The 21293-nt window shown below is 58.7% G+C and overlaps 1 protein-coding gene across 5 annotated transcripts in view; it reads left to right on the top strand.

Annotated features, from left to right (window-relative positions):
- Large1 (LARGE xylosyl- and glucuronyltransferase 1) overlaps window positions 1–21293 on the top strand; it is a 334576-nt gene that overhangs the window by 118262 nt on the left and 195021 nt on the right. For 4 of the 5 annotated variants that reach the window (XM_087192775.1, XM_021258337.2, XM_087192773.1 and 1 more), the window contains exon 3: window positions 14743–14865. The exons of the other annotated variant lie outside the window; for it this stretch is intronic. In XM_087192775.1, coding sequence (XP_087048901.1) covers window positions 14743–14865 — 123 coding nt within the window. The remainder of the gene's footprint in view (window positions 1–14742; window positions 14866–21293) is intronic. 5 annotated transcript variants of the gene reach the window in all.

Raw genomic sequence — 21293 nt, 5'->3', positions numbered from 1 at the left:
TCCCAGAGTCCGGCCACCCTGGGCGGGACCTGCGGGGTGGCCACAGCTGCCCCGCTTTGTCTGAACCTGCGTGTCCCATTGTGCAGAGAACGATGTTGCAGAACAGCGTTGAGCTGATTGTTCTGCCAGGTGCTGGTGCGCACTGCCTCGCCTCGGGCCCCTGCCTTCTGGCCAGGCCCTGCCTGCCCCTCCTCTCAGCTCTCAGCACTGGGGCCTGGCCGTGAGCCTCTGAAGGGGCGAAGGAGACATCACATCTGGAGGATAGTGGAGCGGGCGGGACCTGCAGCCGGTGCCCAGGATGCATGTGAAGGTGTCCGCCGTCCCCGCCGTCCTTGAGTGGAGCGAGGGACTTGGGTGTGTGACTGGCCTTTCTCCCACCCGCCCCAAGGCTGGACAGGCTCAGCGGCACGGTCACTTTGGCCAAGGCTTGCAGGCTGTCTGCCAGTTTCCTTTGCTTCACTCCTTTGTTGTTTTGTGCCTCTCCATGTGGGACTGGCGGGGTCACACCAGTTGCTGCTTGTCACTGTCCCCATGGAGGACTTGGCTTTCTCTTCCGACTCCGTGAGGCATCTCCCGTTTCCCTGGTTACGGACTAGGCACGGGTAGAGAGGAAGGGCCGTGCCGTGGGCCCTGCCCTGGAATGTGACCCTCTCTGGGAAGATGGCAGGCGCCTGGCTGAGACACAGGGCCAGGTCCACGGGGTGGTAGTGACACCTAGGAACTGTTACTGATTACTGATGCAGTGTGATGTTTCCGTGCAGCTGTTGTTAGACATCTCCCATTTCTTTGTGGTGGAAACATTCAAAATCTCCTACCCCGGCTCTTTCGAGACACCGCGTGGATTCTTGCTCATCGCAGTCTGCTCCTAAGCGTGGACCATTAGAAGTTGTTTCTCCTTCTGAAGTAAATGCATTCCTGTTCTGAGCATCTCCGCACCCCACCCCCTCCCCAGCCACTAGCAGCCACTCATTTAGTCCCCACTAATTTGGCATAAACGCTTCAACTTCCCCAGATCAGTGGGAATGTGCACTATTTGCCTTTTTTGGGCTTGATTTATTTCGCACAGCATAATGTGCTCCAATTTCATGTATTTTTTTCTGGAAATGACATTCCATTCCTTTCCATGGCTGTATACTATCTCCTTGTGTTTACACACCACATTTCTTTTTGCATTCATCTATTGATGGGCACTTTGTTTGATTCTGTTTTGGATCTTGAGAATAAAGCTGCAATAAGCACATAAATGCAAATACCTCTTCAACATACTGGTTTCAGTTCCTTTGAATACCTGGTGGCAGATTGCTCGATCACACAGCAGACTTTTCTGGTTTTGTTTGGAGCTGCCGTACTGTTTTACGTAATGCAAGTACTAATTCACATTCCTACCAACAGGAAGGGGACTCATTTTTAAACCCTGAATATCAAGGAGAAAGATTAAAGAAATACGCAGATTGGCCATTTACAGATCAAGAGACTTTAGCCTGAATTTTAAAAAGGCCTAACACACAGCCACCAAATAGACACCCCTGTGGGTGTCACCGCGACTGCTGTGTCTGGCTGCCTGTGGTCACACGTGTGACGTGAGCTCCAATAGCCAGAGCAGCAGTGGTGGAAATAGAACTCTCGCCTTCCTTCATCTGGTGCACGAGATCAGGAGGAATCGAAACGCTTTGGAAGCCAACTCCAGCCACTTGTGATGAGCATGTGAGCAGTCGCTTTGGGACCGGCCCGCGGCGTCGTTCCCGAGCTCTCCCACCCTCCCTGCTCTGCAGAGACATCTGTCCCCCCTTCCTTTCCAGTACAGCCGAAGAATTGGAAGGAAACAGATGCGAGATGGACTGTGGGCTTCCCAGGCGTCTCGGCCCCATGTGAAGGCTCTGGGTTGCCGGATGGAGAGGTTTCGAGGACAAGCACAAAACAAATTAGCCGGAGGGACAGGTGCCCAGGGCTCTCTAGTGAGTATAGTTGTCGCTGTCTCACGCCGCCTTCTCCATGGCACAGCGATGCAGGGCCAATTTGTGCAGCCTGGATGGTCCGAGTGTGGCAAGGTGATTTACGCGCTGTTCTAGCAGAGGCTGGTGAAGGGTGCAGGGGCCAGAGGGCCAACTCCGGCCCTCGGCCTGGCCTCTGCCTCCTTTGTCAGAAGCCAGCGTGCCCCTCGGTTGGGTCCCCTGCTGGCCAGCAGGCCCTGAGGTCCCCGATCTCCACCTGCTCCTCTCTGTCCTTGGCCTGCATCCAGGGACAAGCCGAGTTCCCCGAGGATTCGGCGGTGGAGGGAGGAGTGCGTCCTCCCCGAGTGCGCTGCTGGCTGCCCCGACTTGCGTCTCTCCTGCAGGCAGCGTCCCTCCTGGTCATGCCTTCTGTCCCAGCGCCCACACTGAGCAGGACTAAGGCTGTGTAGACTTCATGACTGGCATGAGTCTGGAGGTAGAGTCCCGCGATCGCGCGACAAGGTTCTCCGCGCTCATGGGTTCAGTTTCCTGCTTTCTCACAAGGACCGCGGGCAGTGTTTGGCAAGCATGGGTCCTCAGGTCTTCTGTTTTAAACCGAGTTTCTTCTTTCTTCCGTCTGCTTCAGGGTGTTTCTCTGGTTGTCCTTATGACCTGGGCAGCACATGTTTTTCCCAAGCAGCATTACAGGGTTTCGTCCCGGGTCCCGGCTCCCTCTCTGCAGGGCAGTTAGCAGCTCTGCTCAGCTTGTCCGGCCACGACCGGCCTCAGTGAGAGGGGTTCTGGGTGCAGGGCCGGGGTCAGTGCCGTGGGGGGGATCACACCAGCCAGTCTGGGCAGCTCGCTGTGCCCCTTCTCCTCCCTGGGGCAGCCCCTGGCCCCTGCCTGGTGAGCTGGACAATGATGGGGGCCCCATGCGTGGCCACTGGGCCCCTGCACAGCCCCTACTATGGCTCAGAGTGTGCCTCCTCCCTGCCGCCTCGCCCCACCTCTTCACGGGGACCCTGCTGGTCCACGTCCTGCTGTCTCCTGCAGCACCTGGTATAGCAGTCTGCTTTTTGTTGCTGGGACGAAACACCCAACATACACAACATGCAGGAGCAAAGCTTATTTTGGCTCATGGTTTCGAGCATTTGAGTCCATGGTCAGCTGGCTCCAAGGCAGAAGCACCCTGGCCGAAGGGCAGCAGAGCAGAGCTGCTTGCCTTACGGTGTCCAGGAAGCAGAGAGAGTGAGGAATGGGCCGGGATAAGGCAGCCCTCCCAGTCCCAACCCCGACCTGCTTCCTCCTGCCAGACAGCACCCCTGCACTCAGCTATGAATGCATCCGCTGTGTGCATCCACCGATGAGCTTAGCATCCCGCAGCCCAGTCAGCTGCCCAACGCCTTACTCTGAGCACTTGGGCTCTGGGACGTCTGCATTCCAGACCCCAACACCTGGCGCTCTGCGTGCTCGGTCCCAGCCTCCGGCAGTGCGCAGTCAGGCAGGAGTGACTGATTTCCCGAGAGGAGGTTTGGAACACTTGCCGTCCAAGCCTTTTCCAGTGCTGTGGTTTGTTGCATTGAAAATTTCCAATAGTTGTGACTGGTCTTTTGAAGAAACTTGCAGTGTGTATCTTCTGCTCCCATGTTGCTCGGTTGGGTGACACCCTCTGAGGTGTGCCCCTGGACTTACAGGACATGGCCCTCCCTCTGCGCTCAGGTCCTTTGTTCACCACCGTGACCCTTCTGGCCCATCCCACCATAGGCAGAGCAGTGCTGCCGCCTTGTTAATTCCCAGAAACTTGCAGTGTTTCGTCCCCATGCTAGGGGAAACTGAATGTCTTGCTGGAGCTCCTTGTGTCCATCTGAATGCTTCAGATTAGAAGGACCATTTATAACCAGTACAGTGGCATGCACTGTAATCCCAGCTGTTCCAGAGGCTGAGGCAGGAGAATTGTAAGTTCAAGGCCAGCCTGGGCAACTTAGCAAGATCTGTCTCAAAATCAAACAATGAAAGGTGCTGGGGGTGTATCTAAGTGGTAGAGTGCCCCTGAGTTCAGCCCCCAGTACCTCAAACAAAGCAGAACAAAACCATCTGAAAGGCCCGTGTGTTCTGGGGTGGGCTTTGGGTGGTGGTTGGGTTGGAGGGCTCTCACCTCCGCTGTGGATGCATCTGTTGAGTGTACAGCTGGGGGCCCTGTCAAGAGGCGAGGCCACTGCAGTGTAATTGAGAAGGGGGATTCTTGGCCCTGGCCCACTCCTCGCTTTCTCCCTGCCATGAGCCGAGCAACTTTCCTCTGGCCCTTCCTTTCTTCCGTGTTCTTTTTGCCTTGGAAACAGCTGACCATGGACTGACACCTCTGGAACCTTGAGCCAAAATAAATCATTGCTTCTTTAAGTTGTGTGTGTTAGTTATTTGGTCTCAGCAGCAGAAAGGTGACTAACATACCTGCTGTTTGTTGTTAATCCTCCTGTCCTCCTCGGCCAGCTCAGCATCTTATCTCCTTTCCCTGGACAGTGTGGCTTTCAGCCTTTAATTTTTGCCTCCATTGATCCTAACTTGCTCAGCACCCTGGACAGTTCTTGCCTATGGTCCTGTGTGGCCCAGATCCCACCTGGCCATTTTCTAGGGGCAAAGTTTTCTAGAAGTTTTAGTTTCCCATCTCACTCCTGGATTTGCCAAAGCCATAGTCTTTCTGAGAAGCCTTTATTCTTTAAATTCCTATCCCTAGACTGATTGCTGGGTGTTCTTCAAAGGCTTAACTTATTAATGCAGTTTGTACTACATTATTCTGCATTCTTGAATATTTTTATCTCCTTGAGTTGCTTGTAAATGCTTTGCTGTCAGGAGCTATTGTCTTCTGTGCCTCTGGAAACTGCCCAGGGTGGTTTTCTGCTTCTACTGTTCCTCAGACAGACATGTGCTGAATGACAATGGCACTTCCCATGTGGGAACATAGATAACAGGGTCAGTGCTGTGAGATAATGGTGGTGATTTTCCTTCTTTTCACACAGAAAGGGGCTTTCAGTGAGGAAAGTACATCAAAGTGGTGTGGCATAATTACAGGAGGACAGTTGAACTGGTTCCAGGGACTTGCCTCAGCCTGCAGTGGGCACAGGCTTGTACCTCCTGGGCATCTGCCTAAGGCTGCATTGTGGAGTTGGCAGTGCTGCTCTGACATGCAGGCTGGGGGAAGGAAGACAGATAAGAGAGCAGGAATGTGCCGGCCTGGGTCTAATGTACCCCTTGGCCACTGAACAGTGGTCTCCCTATGTCACCTCCTAGAGCAGGATCGTGCAGCTTAAAGCTGGAAAGGGACTTTCAAGGTTATCCTGACTCATCCACCCACCCACTCACTCATCTGTCCACCCATCCATTCATCCACCCACCCCCCCCTCAGCCACCCACCCACCCATCCACCCATCCCACCCATCCATCCATCCATTCATCTGTATTTCCTTCCATCCATCCATCCATCCATCCATTCGCCCATCCACCCATCTATCCATGCAGCAGACGTTTATTGGGAATGACTGTGTCACGTTCTATTCCAAGCACACCGAGAGACCTTGTGGAAGTATGAAGGACAATCTCGAGGATAGGCATCAATCAAGCTGGGCCTCGTGGGAGGCTGTTAGGATCCCACAGCTGAATGCCCTTTAAAATTTGCAAGTGAAACTTTTTTAACTCCCTCCTTAAAATTGGTGACTAGGGAATTAAAATGCCTCACCGGGAGCTCTCCATAAGCATGTTTTCTAGACCCCCCAGGACAGAGGAGAAGGTGTTCTGGCGGGAGGTCATTGTGGGCTCCAGAGAGCAGTGTGCTCAGGGACTGGCCTGGGGCACTGGACAAAGATGACGGGTTTGAGTACAGCACCAGGGGCCTTGGGTCTGAGTCCCAGCATTGCCCTTGAGTCCTGTAGCCTTCTCTATATCATTCCAGTGTTAGTGAATGTGCTGCTGAAGCAAGCCCAGGCCTGCAGCCGTCTGATGCAGGCTTTGACCTGCCTGAGTCTTGGCTCCTTACCTGTAAAACAGGGGCTGCCACTGGCTTCCTCACCATCCTCAAGCTGCAGAGCGGTGGGGCTGGGTTCTCCGGGTACCGGAGGCCTGGAAATTTGAATCTTCACTCTGCCACGTGGCACAGTGTGGCATTTCTGACACCCTCAACTTGGGAGAAGTTCTTTTGATTCCCGCTTTTAGAAGGTTTAATCTTGGTCCCCTGGCTCCAAGGCAGGAAATGGCAACCAGGAGGCAGAGAGATGGGAGGGGTGGGGACAAGAACGCACTCTACCAGGTCAGGGCCCTGGGCCAACACTTCTGACCAGGTCCCTGTCCTGCAGCACATTCAGCTATGGATCCATGCATGCAGGAGTCCACTGGTGAGCACAGCGCCCCGTGACCCAGTCAGCCCCACAGCCCACCTCGCATGCCCTGCAGGAGACGCCAGGGCCCTCTAGCTCTAACCCAGGGCAGAAACCATAGCTTCCTGTGTGGTCTGGGGACATGGCCACTCCTGTCGGGACCGAGTGTGTCCCACCACACTCGAGCCCTGTGCTGCAGCTCTGACTGCCAGGGACTCCTCGTGCCCTGTGCACTCCTAGCCACCTGAGCCTCACTTTCCTCTGACAGCCGCGTGTCTGGCGCACAGGGGTTGTCTTCACATCCGGTGGCTGTCCTGGCTGTGAGCGGAGTCCAGGCAGGCTCGGTGCCGGGCTTCTGTGTGAGCCCGCTTCCCATCTCCAAGACGTGTGCCTGATCAGCCTGGGCCTGCTGTCGCACAGGCGGCTGGGGCTTTGTCCTCGCCTCAGGCCACCGTGCTCGGGGTCTCACAGTCGTGGCCTGGTCAAGGTGGCTCTGCCCCGCACACGAGCACAGATGCCTCTGAGGCGCCTCAGTGACATTTCCAGCTGAAGCTCACCTCCTGCCCCGAGTTCCTGTCCCGGCCTTCTCAGCTGTGCTCAGGCTGTGGCCTTCCGGGGGTGCTCACCTCCAGGCCCAAGGAGTCATCAGCCACGTGGGTGTGTGGTCGTCAGTGGGCAGCCGGTGGCTCCATCTGGAAACCACAGGAAAAGCAGGGCCCTGCTCTCTTCCTTCCTGGACTCCTCTGCATTTTTTCAGGTGGACAGGGCCAAATAGGGAATTTACAAACTGATACTTTTCTTCTCAAGCAGCTTGATATGTAAAAACTTTCTTCAGTTCCAAAGAGTCGGGAGCAGGGAGTGAGGCCAGCTGGAGGCAGAGCAGCTGGAGAGGGTGTGGAGCTCATGTGCTGAGTGGCCTGGGCCGGGCACTGCCAGGGCGGCCAGGGCCCGTCACCCCGTCGCCCGCCGCCCGCCGCATTCAGGACCTGGGGTCTCCTCAGTCAGGGAGGGAGGAGCACCTGGCCAGCCACAGCTGGCTCATGACAGTTCCACCCGACTGGGGCCTCCTTACTCCCCTGGCATCTTTGTGTTTTGCTGCTGGTTACCAGGAAGATGGTCGTACGGCCATAAGGGCTGGGGGCCAGGTGTGGGCCTGGAGGTCTCCCTCAGTGCTGGGCAGGGTCAGGGCAGCTGGGTCAGGGCAGGGAGGGGGCACGCTCTGCCCTTGTCACCCCGTTCCTCTATTTTCATGGCACGATTCAGCTGGGTGCCCTCCTGGGCCGCTTCCGGGGCTGGGGCGAGGCCAGGTTCGCCCCTGACAGTGGCCGCCGATGTTTCCTCAGGTGTGATGGGGTCTGGGAGGCAGTGCAGGTGGCTTCCCCGGGGTAGAACAGGGGCGCCCTGGCTCTGTGTCTGCATTTTGAGAAGAGCTTCATGGGGTGTCGGTTCACTGCCCCAGTCTGAGGCCCAGAGTCTTCTGCTTGAGGCTACATCTCCTCCCTGATCTAGTGTGCATTTGCGGAGTCTCTGAGCTTTCCAAAGAGGTGTCTGCAGCAGCAGAGGCTGTTGCTAAGGGTCGACTGCTCTTGGTTATGGGCAGAGCTGGGACTTGAACCTGCAGCCTCTCCTGGCCCAAGGCCCTTCCCTTTCCACCAGAGACTTCCTAAGAGCTCTGGCCCAGCTGCCACCTCCTGCACCCCAGATGGTGCCCTGCGGAGCCTCCTCCCGCAGGCTGAGTGGAGGCCGCCTTAGCACCAGAGTGTAGCTGGGCCTGTGCGAGGTGTTGGCTGAGCTTGGGATCCACACTCGTCCTCGAGGGAGGGAAGCGGCTGGAGAGAGCAGCAGCTTGCAGCCGGTGGCAGGAGGGAGGGGACAGGGCTGTGGTAGACAGCGTGCTCTGCGAGGAGACTGGAGCAGGGCCCTGATCCTCTCCATCTTCTCCAGAACTTTCCTGTGCCCGCCTGCTGGGGTCAGGTAGGGGCAGCCCCTGTGCAGATCCACATATGGGTGGGGAGTTTCTCCTAATCCTGGGGCTCTCCGGGGGCACCGCACTGTGAGGTGCAGTGCTCCTCTGTAAGCAAGGGGTTGCCGCACGCTCACCAGCCTTCCCAGGTAAACTGCGGTCCAGGTGTCAAGTACTCTGCACAAAGCCCGGCCCGCAGGGGGCGTTTGGAGGTAGGCAGCCGGTACTCTCATCACAGCAGCTCGCCTCCGCCCACCTCAGGGGTGGCCTGTGGATGTGGATGGTTGTGGTGCCCCGAATGGTGAAGCCCGGGTCTGGAGCCTGGCAAGGTTGTCTGTAATACCGGGAGCTGTGGGTGGGGCCGCGGAGCATGCCAGTGCTGCCTGGGATAGCCACCCTTGAGCCCCGCTGTGCTCGCTGCGGGGCGGTTGGTGCCCTCACCCAGAGTCTCCGTGCCTCGGAGCGTCAGATGCATGCGTGGCACCCATGGGCCTGGGCTGTGCCCAGTCTGCCATCTGGGGTGGGAAGTGGTGACGGGACAGCAGCCTCCTCCTGCTCAGTGTGGGCGACACCCTGGCCGGGAGCCACAGCCTCCAGCACCGGAGCAGGATCTGCATTCAGTGCCTCTCTGAGGCCCCTGCTTCCGGACAGGGCAGCACGGTTGGAGCCTGTGTGAGTCTGCCCGTGGCCCGGGGGTCCCACAGCAGAGCCACAGCAGACCCAGCTTGTGCAGATCCAGGGGTCCTCAGCGTCACCTTGGCGATTCCTTTGGCAGCAAGCGACAGGGGCCGAGGCGTGGCAGGCCTGAGGAGGCAGGTGGGTAAGCGGCAGGGGGGTGGGGTTGCAGCAGCTGGGCTCTCTGTGTGCCGGGCGGAGGGCTTTCACTCTCTCTGGCTTCCTGGGGCTCTGCACAGGGCTTGGTGAACCAGGCTCAGCCCCTGGAAACTGAGTCCTGTGAGGAGGGGGCTCAGGGGCCTCCCTCTGACACGCACCCGGCAGACAGCTGCCCTCTGGGGCACCAGCGGCACCACCAACACGCAGGTCCCCGGGCGTCTGGCCATGGCCACCTCCCCGCCACTGCGCTTTTCTGAGGTTTTCCTCCAGCATTCCTGACCACGCACCTCGAGCACCCAGTGTGTGTCTGTTTGCTGTCCCAAGTCGCCGCGTGCACAGGGGCAGAATGCAGCCGCCTGTGCTCTGTCACCGTCGGGGATCAGGTGCCCCACAGCTCAAGTCGGGGCGTTGCTGGGGCCGAGCTCTCGTGCACCCTCAGGAGAAGCTCCTTCCTTCCTCCCGCCTGCGTCCCTTCTCCCGAGGCGCCTCCATCTGGCCACAGCCTGGGCCTCTGTCACGCCAGCGTCCCCTCTGACCCTCAGGAAGCCCCGATGCCTGGGACGCCTTCCGCCCTGAGATCTTCCACCCTGCAGCATCCCTCCCGCCGGCTGCGGGGTGGGGCTCTTGACCCTCTAGCAGCGACTCTGTGACCGCCTGTGGGGACAGTATTGAGTTTCTGCTGTGGTGTTGGTCTTGGCACGCAGTGCCGCGGCCTGGCGCGTAGCCTGACTCCTCTCCACTCTCCAGGGTCTCAGAGGCTTGGCCGTGCCTCTCCCTGCCCTGCTGCGTTCGTCCTGGAAAGTGCTTCCCTTCTTGCCCCACTGACTGTCTGGGGCCTGCACCTTGGGACTGTGCCTTGCACGCCGTCGCATTGGGTGGCCCCTTGGTCCACCTGTCTGGACGTGGCTGTGTGTTCATCACCTTCTGTTCTGTCCTGGGCCGTGTGTGGCAGGCCCTGTTCCGTGGACATCAGGAAGGCAGAGACCACAGCGGAGCCACACCAGCCTGGAGACACCCGGGAGGCCAGGATGCATCTCCCGGGCACCGCGGTTCCCTGGCTTCAGTGCGTCAGCCCCGTGGTGGTTGCCTGTCCCCTCTGCTGCCTAATTCCCTCCTGGCTGGGCCGCAGTAGATTAGCCTAAGTCACAGCGAAAGCCAACAGACAATTTCTTATTAACACTTACACTGCTTTTCTCCCCATTCCTCGGCCAGCTCTGCACACTGGGCTCATGGCAAAGGCTTTCACTTCAGGGACGGCCCTGGTGGGCAGCGTGGGTGTGGTGGACGCAGGAGCAGGAGAACACACAGTGCAGCTTTCTGCACAGAGCCTGGGCTGCCAATGGCGGCTGCCTCTCACAGGGAAGGAGCCTTACCAGGCGCCCTCAGGTCCTGCTCTTTCCTCTGTCTCTCTGACTGTGTTCTGGAAACGTCATCACCGCTGTGCTCTGAGCTGCACAGATGAAGGAACTGAGGCAGGCGTGACCTCTCATGTTCAAGGCCTACTCGGTCCCACTCCCCAGAGGCCCCCAGGGCAAGGCACAGGGCTAGAAAGGTGTGGGCACAGGGGTGGAGAAGCAGCAGAGCAGGGAGGGCTGAGTCTTTATTTCCCAGGGCAGGCAGAAAACCAGTGCAGGCTGGGTTGGTTTCCTTCCTGGTTGTGGGAAGAGCTTCCGGGGAGCTGGAGGGCAAAGCTGATCGAATGTCCAGCCCAAGGCGAGCGAGAGGACGCTGAGCACCACGTCTTGCTCCCTAAGCGGAGCGACAGAGGTCCTGGCTGGTTAAACCGGCCCAGTTCCCCAGGGCTGTGTGCTTTTCTGACACCACCAGGGACACGAAGTTCCGCTGGCCACATCGCACTGGGGTCCCGTGGGTTGGAAGTGGGTGGAGCCGTGGCGGGGCTGACACCGTGGTCTCCAGCCCAGAGAAGCGCGGAGGGAGCTGGGGCTCTGGGCCCGCCTCTGTGACAACAGGTTCCCCAGGGACAGGGCTTCACCCAGGGCCCTGCTTCCTCTGTCACAGCCTGGCTGACGGAGGCTGCTGGTGGCTGCATGGGTCTGAGGGACACATAGAGTTGAACCCGCCCAGCCTGCAGCGGAAGTCGTTCCTGAGGAGACCAGGGCTGAATGCAGGGAAGAAGAGCCTAGAGGTGACGGCGAGAGAGGCACTGGGCCCGACGGACTGGAGTCTCCTCCCTGTTTGTTTGCCCGACAGCTCCCGCTTCAGCTGCTCTCAGTGCTGCCGCTCATTGTGAGGCCCGCTGTGATTTCATGCAGAGCCAAGAAATTTGAGAGGCTCTCGATGGAGCCCTGGCCGGATGCTTTCCCACCCCGCAGACACCTCTCTTCATCCAGCCAGCTCCACACAAGTCCACACGGACGTCCCCCTCGCCCTGGCGGCCTGCAGCCCGGCCGCCCGCCATCCATGGCCAATTATCTCCCCGCCCCACAGCCCTGCCCCATCCGCAGGACCCTCAACAGGCTCTGCCGCCCCTCCCCGAGCACCACTGCTGCGCTGGGTGACAGCCACGTGGCCTCTGTCTTGTGGCCCCGGCCACCCCACGCTTCTCCACCCAGAGATTCCAGAGCGTTTGTCTCAGAGGCCGCGGACTTCCCGGAACCCACACGCGCTGAGCGCGGCTTTTACATTTCTGTCCCAGCTGCCGAGGCCAGCGTCGGGCCATTGTACACAGGCGGTCCCAGGTCCCGACGGGCGTGCAGGCTGGATCATGGGACTCCATCTCCGTGGGCCCCTGCGGTGTGCCAGCACCTTCCAGTCCCAGGATGGTCAGTGAGGAGCCAGGCAGAGATCAGAGCGTGTCCCTGCTGAGCGAGTCAGTCTGGGTGTGCAGGGTTAGGGAAGGCTTCTGCCCGGAAGCTGGATAGTTAGCGTGTGTGTCCACAGGTATCCAGAGGGAGAGAGTCATCAGGGACATAGCCGGTGCAGAGGTCCTACGGCCAGAGGGCACATGTCTAGTCTAGGACCAGCAAGAAAGCCAGTTGGGCTGGACAGAGGGGTCTGGGAAGGCTTAATGAAAGGCCCATGCTTCAGGTGGCTGTGCTGAATGTCCTGCTCTTTCAGCTCTGGGCTGAGGCTTTGTCCACAGGCCAAAACCAGAAAAAAGCCCATGCAGGTTACGGCCTCTGTTGTTATGGCCTCCAGAAACACAGGTGACTAACTCCACTGCATAGTAGGGCGCACGCAGCAGCAGGACCTCCCCTCGCTGAGCCCTGGTGCTGAGCAGGACCCAGCACGCCCAGTGCGAAGGGAAGGAGCCGTGCGGGAGGGCTCAGCCAGGCGCCAAGCACAAGAGCTGACTTCTGAGCCGCATCCAGAGAACTCGGCTCTCAACTCGGTCCTCTTTGGAGAGTGTCCTAGGCAGTGTACTGCAGAAGGCTTTGATCCCTGCCCTGCCAGTAATTACCATGGGATTGCGGGGCCTCTGGAGCGCAGACTGGATGCCGTGGGACTCCCCGCAGGCCGCACCTGCCCCGTGGCATCTGGCTCACAGTGGCGTCAGCTTCCTGTGTGGCTGCACCACGTGGCAGAGAGCCCTCTGCTCTTCTTCAGAGTTGAAGCTTCTCCTGGCCGGAGTCAAGGCCATTTGCTTTCCCTTGGGTGCACCTTGGGGTGTTCCTGCCCCCAGCTGTCCCGAAGAATTTTGCTGTTTCTTTTTACATATATATGTAAAACTTCCTGAAACATATGTGTCTCAGTACCACACTTTGGTGATGCTGACATAGGGCAAGCTTGTATTTAATGTGGAAAATGGATCTGGTGCTTTCAATACAACGAGAGGCTGCAGTTTTGGCTCCCAGGCAGTGGGTCCGGAGCAGTGAGTAGGACGCTGGAGTTGGAGTGACGCGTGGCAGACCCCGAGCGGCCCAGGGAGTGGAGTGGGGGTCAGACTCTGCCGCAACCCAGACAGCACTGCCCGCTGGCGGTGTGTGGATGGTTTTGCATCAGGCAGTAGCGTTTACCCTTCACAGACCAGCGGGACTAACAGGAAGTTGTCATTTACAGTGATGTGTTTTTATCCATTTATTTATTTTGTGGTACTGAGGATTGAACCCAGGGCCTTGCATGTGCCGCTGAGCTACATCCGCAGCCCTTATGGTGTCCGTTTTCCATCTTCAGCACCCGATTGGTAGGCAAGGGCGAGCCAGCTTAACCATAGCGGATTATAATGTCTCCTAATAATTGACAATTTTAGTTGTAATTTTGCTACTTAATGGGACTTGGTTCCATGTCAGCTTCTTAGAAGAAGCGTTTCATTTTCAGGAAGAAATTGCTGCAATACCAAGGGCAGGATTGTGCCGTAGGGGCCGTCACAGACGCCTGTGAAGAGAGGAGACCCGAGTGTGGCACAGGAGGCCCAGGCGCTACGGGAGGCTGCCAGTCAGAGCTGGCGTGGCCTAGAAGCCAGCCTTGCAGGACTGTGTGCCGGGACTGGAGAGACAAAGGGCTCTCGGAACCCGCGCATGTCTGCGTCTGCGTCTGCATCTGCATCTGCGGGAGGAGGGAACTCGAGCTGCACCATGCGGGGCCCAGCCACGCTCTCCTCCCCGGGAGCCACGTCCTGAGTGTGGCTTGTGGCATTAGTGCAACAGCAAATCTGTTCTAATTCCTTCCCTGCCCCTTCCAGGAAAGGCCAAGGTGCTCTTCCTGACCAGCAGGGCTCTCCTCCTCCCCCACAAATGTCACCCGGATGAACATTTGCCGTTCTACCTGCACGAGGCTGGCCTCGGGGAGAGCTTGCCGCAGCCTGCATGGTTCTGTTTGTTTTCCATTGCTGACGTCCACAGCAAGTCCAGGGTGCTTCAGTCAACGGCAGGGCTGCCCCGTCCCCAGGCCACCTGGGCAGGCACTAGGGCCCCATCTGCCCGCCCTTCTGCAGGGTCTGGAGGCCCCAAGACCGGGTTCCCCGGGTGCTCTTCTCCGTGCCCGGCGTGGCTCTGTGGCGCTGGGGGGCCCAGAGGGTGGCCGACCGGCCGGCCGTGGCCCTGCTGCCCCTGCGTCCTCAGCTCTCCCGCCCCGGCCCTGCCCCTCCGGCCTCCCTGAGTGCAGGGCCCTCTGCCACTCTCTCCTCCTTCTCGGCTCCCACAGCCATCCTCTCGCCATCTCTGGGTTCTGCTTCCTGTGATCCTTAGTGCGGGTGTGGATTCGGGCCTCCTCCGTGGGCCAGCTGGGCATGGGGACACCGCTTCAGGGGGCCAGGGGGCCGGGACCCTCCAGCTGCCCCGGCCCCATCTCCACTGCGTTTGCAGGTCGGCCCTGGAGGAGGGCACATCCCACCAGAAGGGGCCGTGGGCTGCAGGCTGCTAGTGCCTGTGTGAGTTCCAGCCTGGCCAGTGGGTGAGCTCGCTCGCGCCCTTCCCTCCTGCCTCTTCCTTCCTCTGCACTTGGGCTTCTTTTTTTGCTTCCAGGGATCAAACTCAGGACCTTGCGTTTGTGAGGCAGGTGGCGGCACCACTGAGCTGCATCCTCAGCCCCACTTCCCCTTCCTTTGGGACTGCACCCAGCTCTCCACTTCCGCCTGCCTTTCTGCCTTTGGTCTCCCTGTTCCTCCCCGCTTCTCAGCACCCTCTTTCCACTTGTTTTCTTCATCTGAGCCCCCGTGCATCTCCTTCCTTGTGTCTTTTTCCTTCCTCAGGGCCGCCTGTCCTTCTTCTTTGTCGGAATCACCTTGATGCTTGGTACAGGAAGTCCCCAACTCCTGTGGGGACAAAGTCGGCCCAGGCTGAGTGTGGCCGGACATGTGCACGCTTGCACAGAGGTGTGTGCGCATGTGTGGGTGTGCATGTGTGTGTGTGTGCTTGCATGCATGTGTTCTGCCTGCTTGTGGCTGTGATTCGCCTGGACACTCACTGCCCACAGTCAGCGAGGTTCCTGCTGGACTCTGCACTGCCTCTGACTTAGGGGGACACACACGCATGGAGGGAGCAGATCTGCTGCTTGCGGGGACACGCACTTCCAACCTGGCTCTGGAGGAGGAGCGCCAGCCCTGTGGGGGCCAGGATGCTCATTTTGCTGCCTGGGGCTCCACACTGTGCTTACCCTTGGATGAGCGCTCAGACAGTGAAAGCCCACACACCTCGGGCCGGCTGGAGCTGAGGCACAGGAGGCTCAGCGGCAGCTGCAAGTCGGGAAGGTGCGGGAGGCCTTGGCTTGGACCAGCAGCTCCTGCTGGGCAGCCAGGCAGGTGGGAGGTGCAGGGAGAGGGGAGAGGGTTTCAGCCTTTGGCCCAGGCAAGTGTGGGGTTAGGACTCGGAAGGCCTGGCTCAGGGACAAGAAACCTCTGGGGCCTCCTGGACCCCAGCTCCACCCCAGCCAGTCGCTGATGCCTGGTGGGAACTCAGCTCAGCGGGCCTTCTTAGGCATCATGAGGCCTGTGTGCAGCACTGGAGACCCAGGGCCGCTGCTGCCCAGTGCACAGACAGAGGAGGAGAGGGGCTTCTACCAAAGATGCGGCCGAGTGGCCAGCAGGAAGAGGGCAGCAGAGCCAGTGGAGGAGGGCTGCCTGGCCAGGCGGACCTGCCACCCCAGCTCGGCAGAAGGGTTGCAAGTGTGAGCCCAGCCTGGGCACCTAGTGACTCAGCGAGACCTTGTCTCAAAATTTAAAAAGATGTTTAAAGGGTTGGGGCTTTGCTCAGGGCTGAGGCCCTGGGGTCAATCCCCAGTACCAGGGGAGAAGGGGTCCTGCTCTCCCGCAGAGGAAAGGGGTCCCGTGGCCTGGGGTTGGGTGCCGTGCCACTTTCTCTCCCCCAGCCAGAGCACCCCACCCCTGCCTCCCACTCTGTACCGCCTCTGCCTCGGCCCATAAGGCTGCAGGGTCACAGTTCTGGTCTGGTCCGGTTCCCATTCGCCTGGAGGTGAAGGTTGGGTGCAGCTCAGGCCTCAGGGTCCTGAAGGTGGCGCATGCGCGGGGTAGATGTTGGGTTCACTCGAGCGAGGTGGCCACAGCCAGAATGTGCTGCTGGGGCCGCCCATGATGGTCCTCGAAGTGGCTATTTCAGCGCAGGAGAAGCCCAGTCCTGTTTCACTTGAGAAGCTGCAGTGCAGAGGGACGCTGGGGGCCCTGTCACCTGGACGTGCAGTAACGACAGTGACTGCTGCTGCTGCTGCTGCTGCTGCTGCATGCTGGTGACAGCACCGGAAGCCCGGTTCTGGCACGTGCTATGGGGGCACCTGGCATGCACCGGGCCATGTCCTGAGCGCTGTGGGTCAGATGTCCTCATCCGCACCCGAGGGAGTTGGTGCCAAGGCTCCCATTTAACGCAGAAGGGAGTGAGGCCCAGAGCAGCCGTCTGGACCCAGGATCAGAGCCTGAGACTGGAGCAGACCTGGGATTCGAACCCTGGACGCCAGCCCTGGGCTGCTGGCTCCTGAGAAGGGAGGTTGTGAATGAACACTTCAATTCTGGCTTTAATAGCTTCCCGCACAAATAGCTAATGGCTCATTCGTGTCATTCCCTGCAAATGTTTAGGGGGTGACAACCTGCTAAAATTTAATATTCAGAGCAGTGCTGCCAGGGCTCTGCAATGGCTTCAGATATAAATCTACCTTAAAGATATACAAGTACAAATTATGCAATTTGATTTTTAAGTGCTTTTTCAGCAATATAAATAATGAAGTGTGTTGGAACTGGCAGGTATAGTGCATTAAACTGAGGGCAATTAAAACACTGTGGTATTTTTAAATGAAGAAAAAAAATAAGTAGGAAAATTAAGAAATCTGAATCTGTGTTTGCAGCCTCCCCCGACTGTTAACTGGGCAGTGACTGCACAGGGGTCAGAATTTACACCTTGGGTTGCAAGTGCGGGGGGCATCACGCTTACCACCCAGGGCGCTGGATTTTGCTTCTGCATAGCAGGCAGATGACGTTTCCAGCACACCATCTTTTCAGGCTCTTCTCTCCTTTGTCTGGAAAGCAGAGGACCAGGGGTACTCGGTGCAGGTGTCAGAGTGGAAGTGATGCCCCGCCGGGTGGTGTCTCTGAGATGTTGGCGATGCAGGGACCGCTCTGGAGCGCAACCTTCAGGCTTGGGGACGCCACGTCCTGCCGGCACTCTCCGAGCAGAGCGTCTGCTCCTTCTGTGCACTCAGCTCGGTCACGGCCTCCCATGGTGCTCTGCTCTTCTCGGGCAGCTCTGGCCATGGGAGAGCCTCAGCGAAGCCCCTGTCCTCCCAGCAGGCGGGACGGGCCCTGTGCCGGTGCACTGAGCTTGCTTGGGGTGCCAGAGAACCTGTGGCGATGAGCCACTGAGAAATGCTGCCGTGTGGGTCAGTGGAAGAGCACAGGAGGGCGCTCGAAGCGGGGTATCCCTGCCTTCAGGATCACATGGACCACGGCGGGAGGTTTCCTGCTGAGCATCTCTGTGGTGAGATCTTACCGTGAGTGCAGAATGCTGTGCAGCGCCTGCACCCCTGGGGTCCGAAGTGTCCTGTGCACTTTGGGTTGAGCATCCTGGTGCTCCTGGGCCTCCTGTTAGGATTCGTGAGTAGCCTCTGTGTGAGTGCCTCTTCCTCCTCTTTCCTTCCAGAACAGAAAGCGGCTTCCCCACTGCTGCAGTGGCAGCCCTTCCCTGACACCAGCCCCCGATTGTGTTCTGTACTTTGCCATCAGATTCTTCGGGTCTGTGTTCATTCTCATCATTCACGTGGTCCTGCGCCAGCTCCTCCAGATGCACCCCGAGTTGAGTGAACGCTCCTCACTTTTTAAAGTTTTTGCAATTGGGTCGTGCATTCTGGTTGGCCATCTGCCATTCCCCTCCAATGGCGGGTCCCCTTTCCCATGAGACGTGTTGGGGTGCATGCCCAGCTCCAAGCACCACCCTTCGGAGCCCCTCGTTCCCACACGTGTTGGCCGACAGGGCCTCCCCCTTGGCCATGGCCCCAGGACTCGGGAGAGGCCTGTGGCCCCTGTGCTGGCTGCTGACCAGCTGCCTTCCCCATCCCAAGGCCTTGGCAGAGCCTAGCTGAGCTGTGGTGGGCAGCGGGAGAGGTGACTGGGCAGTGTCACGTTCAGGGGATGGCGGATGAGATGGGACCAGAGCCGGAGAGGACATCAGCTCGGGAAAGCAGGACACTGGGGCGGGGATTGTTGAGGTCAGCTGGGAAGAGGGACTCGTGGAGTTCTGCCTGACAGAGGACAGACAGATGGATTGAGTCAGAGAGAGGGAGGGAGAAATAGACACTGGCTGCTGTGGAGAGATAAGCCTTGGATGTCCAGTTCCCACAGGGTAAGGGTGTGCTGATCGTTCAGGGCCAACCGCCCGAAGCCTTACCCTGACCCTTCTCCTTGGACCAGTGTGAGGGAGTTTCTGTTCCTTGCTCCACAAGGGAGCAGGCTGAACCCCCTTCGGCTGTTACGGGGGGCCACATCCTCCTGTCCCCCGCCCCTTCCCAAAGGGACCGTCCTCCCCACGAGCGGCTGGTCCCATGGCACTGAACAAGCACCGAGCTTTTCAAATCGTCAACAGCAGAGCCACCTGCGAAAACACACCCTCTCTGAGCCTCAGTTTCTCTGTTTGGTAAAATGGGGTGAGTGAGGGTGTCTTCCCGGGGAGGCTTTGTGACAGTGAAACCCGGAAACAGTTTCTACCTTCCTGTCTTGCCACGTCCGGGCTTCAGTTGTGGCTTTGAGGGCGATGAGAAGACTCGTGCTCGATATCACTTCATCTTTAAGGGTTGTTAGCAAATCAACCTGCAAGTCAAAACCAGCTGTGTGTTTCCATAAATAGTGTTTTTTAAGAAAAGAGCTATTTGCTTATTTACGCATTGCTGGAGGCTCCTGCCAGTCACCGTGGAACAGTTGATCAGCGACAACACAGACCCCCAGTGGCTCCCTGAGTCTGTATGGAAAGCTCACACAGCTTTGTCCAGGATTCTCACAGTCTTGGGGGGGACGAGTGGCCTCCTCATGCCCACAGTGCGCAGTAGCATTCACGGGCACTGCTGGAGACGCACTGTGTGCTTCATCGGCCGGCTTTGTGCCGTCACGTAATCTCGCGTGCTAGGCCGTTCCCTTTCACTGTTGTTACCTAACGAGCTGTGTTTTCCTTGCCTTGAAATCTGCAGTGGATGACACGCAGGTTTAAGCCGCCTCACACCCCGTGTCACTCGAAAGCCTGCTCTGTGCACAGTGACGTCCCCAGAGGACCTGCACCAGGGGGTGCCGCTCAGGCCCGGCCTCCTGGTCTCATCCCCCAGTCGGCCCCCTGGGCCCTTCTGGGCCACCCCAGGCCCGGGCTAGGTCTCCACTGCCACCCCTCTAGTGAGCGATGAATTTCGTCAGCCACTTTGGATGTTTTGTGCAAAAATATCCTTTGTTACCAAAATATCACCCTACAAGTTGTACTGCTAGTGTCTGAAATGCGGAAAAACATGGAGCTGTCTTTTGGAACAAGAATTTAAATAAGCATTTAGAAAATCTGCAGTCTTCACAAGAGCCATGATTTGGTGAAAGTACGGATTTTGGAGGCAGAACTTTGTTCAAACCTCAGGCCTCTTTACCCATAGCTGCATGGCCCTGGACTATCTACCTAGTTTGCCTGAGCGTTAATTTACTGCCCTCCAATCAGCAGGGAAGTGTCCTGCAGAGTCCGGAGGACTGAGGTGACACAGGAAGTGCTTACCATCACTGCCCGGGCCACAGGTGTGGGAAGGAGAGGCCTTCCCAGCCAGGTCTCCCAGCAGGGCCCTCGGGTTTTCAGCCACCCCTCCTGGGCCCAGCACCCTCAGAGGGCCCTGTCAGGTGGCCTTCAGGGCTGTCACCCACCCCTGCGCATTCTCTGTTCCAGGCAGCCCAGCCTTTGTGCTGCTGTATTTCATCGTTTGTCTTCTAGCTTCCCACTTGTACCAACATGGCTCCCACCTTCCGGCCCTTCTGTCCGGCTCTCTGTAGTGGAAATTCTGCCCTGCTGCCCCTGCCCAGTCTCTTCCCCCTTGGCCTTTCTGTCAGCCAGCGCAGCCTTTCTGAGCCCCTCCTTCAGGCTCCCAGGAGCGGCTGCTGCAGAGAGCAGGGCAGGCAGAACTGCACGGCTCAGCCCCTCTGCTGTTTTGGGACTTTGGGCCACTGTGGGCGAGGGTCGCACGGACGCAGCAGGCTTCAGTTGTGCCCAGGTTGTGTCTCAGAGAGCAAGCGCAGGCGGGCACCCCTCCCAGGGTGAGGATGCAGGGCCCTTCCAGAAGGCAGTGCCGGCCTAGCAGCGTGGCCCTCGGAGGGAGAGGCAGGCAACGGTGCAGCGGAGGGGGCTGGATGAGCAGGGAGGAAGGGCCATTTCCAGGCACGGAGGAGCTGCCCGTGGGGGTCTCTGCAGGGAGACCAGTGCTTTGAACAGGCTCCACTGCATGGAGGGCAGACCGGGGCGAGAGACTCGAATCCAGGGCATGGTGCTCGGCGAAGTAGGAGGCAGCTGCAGAAAGACGAGTGCCGTCAGGGTGCATGCTCAGGAGGTCCTAGAGTCATCAGATCCAGACAGAAGCTGAACTGAGACCGCCAGGGAGTGGGCCGGGGAGCTGCTTAATGGGTGCGGAGCAGTGATGGTGAACCTTTGAGGGCATTCAGCGGCAACACATAGCCCACTGTGAACGCCGGCCACCGCTTTGCCCCCACGGGTCTGGTGTCGGCTTTACAGCATCAAAAGCACTCTGGAGATGGGTGGGCTGGCGGCCCCACAGCAGTGAGGCGCTTCATTCTACTGAGCTGAGGTTAAAAACGGTAAGATGGTGAATTATGCTACGGTATTTTTTCCACAATTAAACATAATTTTTAAAAAACCTGGCAGTAACTCAGTTGGAAGGCTGCCGGGCAGGGGTAGGTGAGAGCTGGGAGTGTGGAGAGCTGCTGGCCTGCAGAGACTCCAGGGGGCTGCGACGTGGTGTGGACTCTGGGTCTGGCCCTGACCCTCGGGGCGGGCTGCTCCCGTCACGGAGCATCTGGCACCATCCTACCCAACACCACACCCATCCGCTTGTCACTAACCACCCTGGCACCCGACCGTCCTCCCCATGAGCCAGGCTGGCCCCCAGGGGCGCTGCCCCTGGCATGCTGTCCTTCGCACCATGGCTGCCCCAGGAGCCCTCGTGCCATGAGGTATGGAGTCCATCAAGTCCACCTCTCTGGGGCGCGACAGGGTGCCCAGCCTTGTGCCTGTCCTTGAGAGTTGAGGATGGATGCGGTACACAGTGTCCGCCTCTTCC

Source organism: Heterocephalus glaber, unplaced genomic scaffold (genome assembly GCF_053883595.1).
Source record: "Heterocephalus glaber isolate CG9 unplaced genomic scaffold, H.glaber_assembly_v1.0 deba00001572, whole genome shotgun sequence".
NCBI classification, from domain to species: Eukaryota; Metazoa; Chordata; class Mammalia; order Rodentia; family Bathyergidae; genus Heterocephalus; species Heterocephalus glaber.
This window is presented reverse-complemented; position numbering and strand designations above follow the sequence as displayed.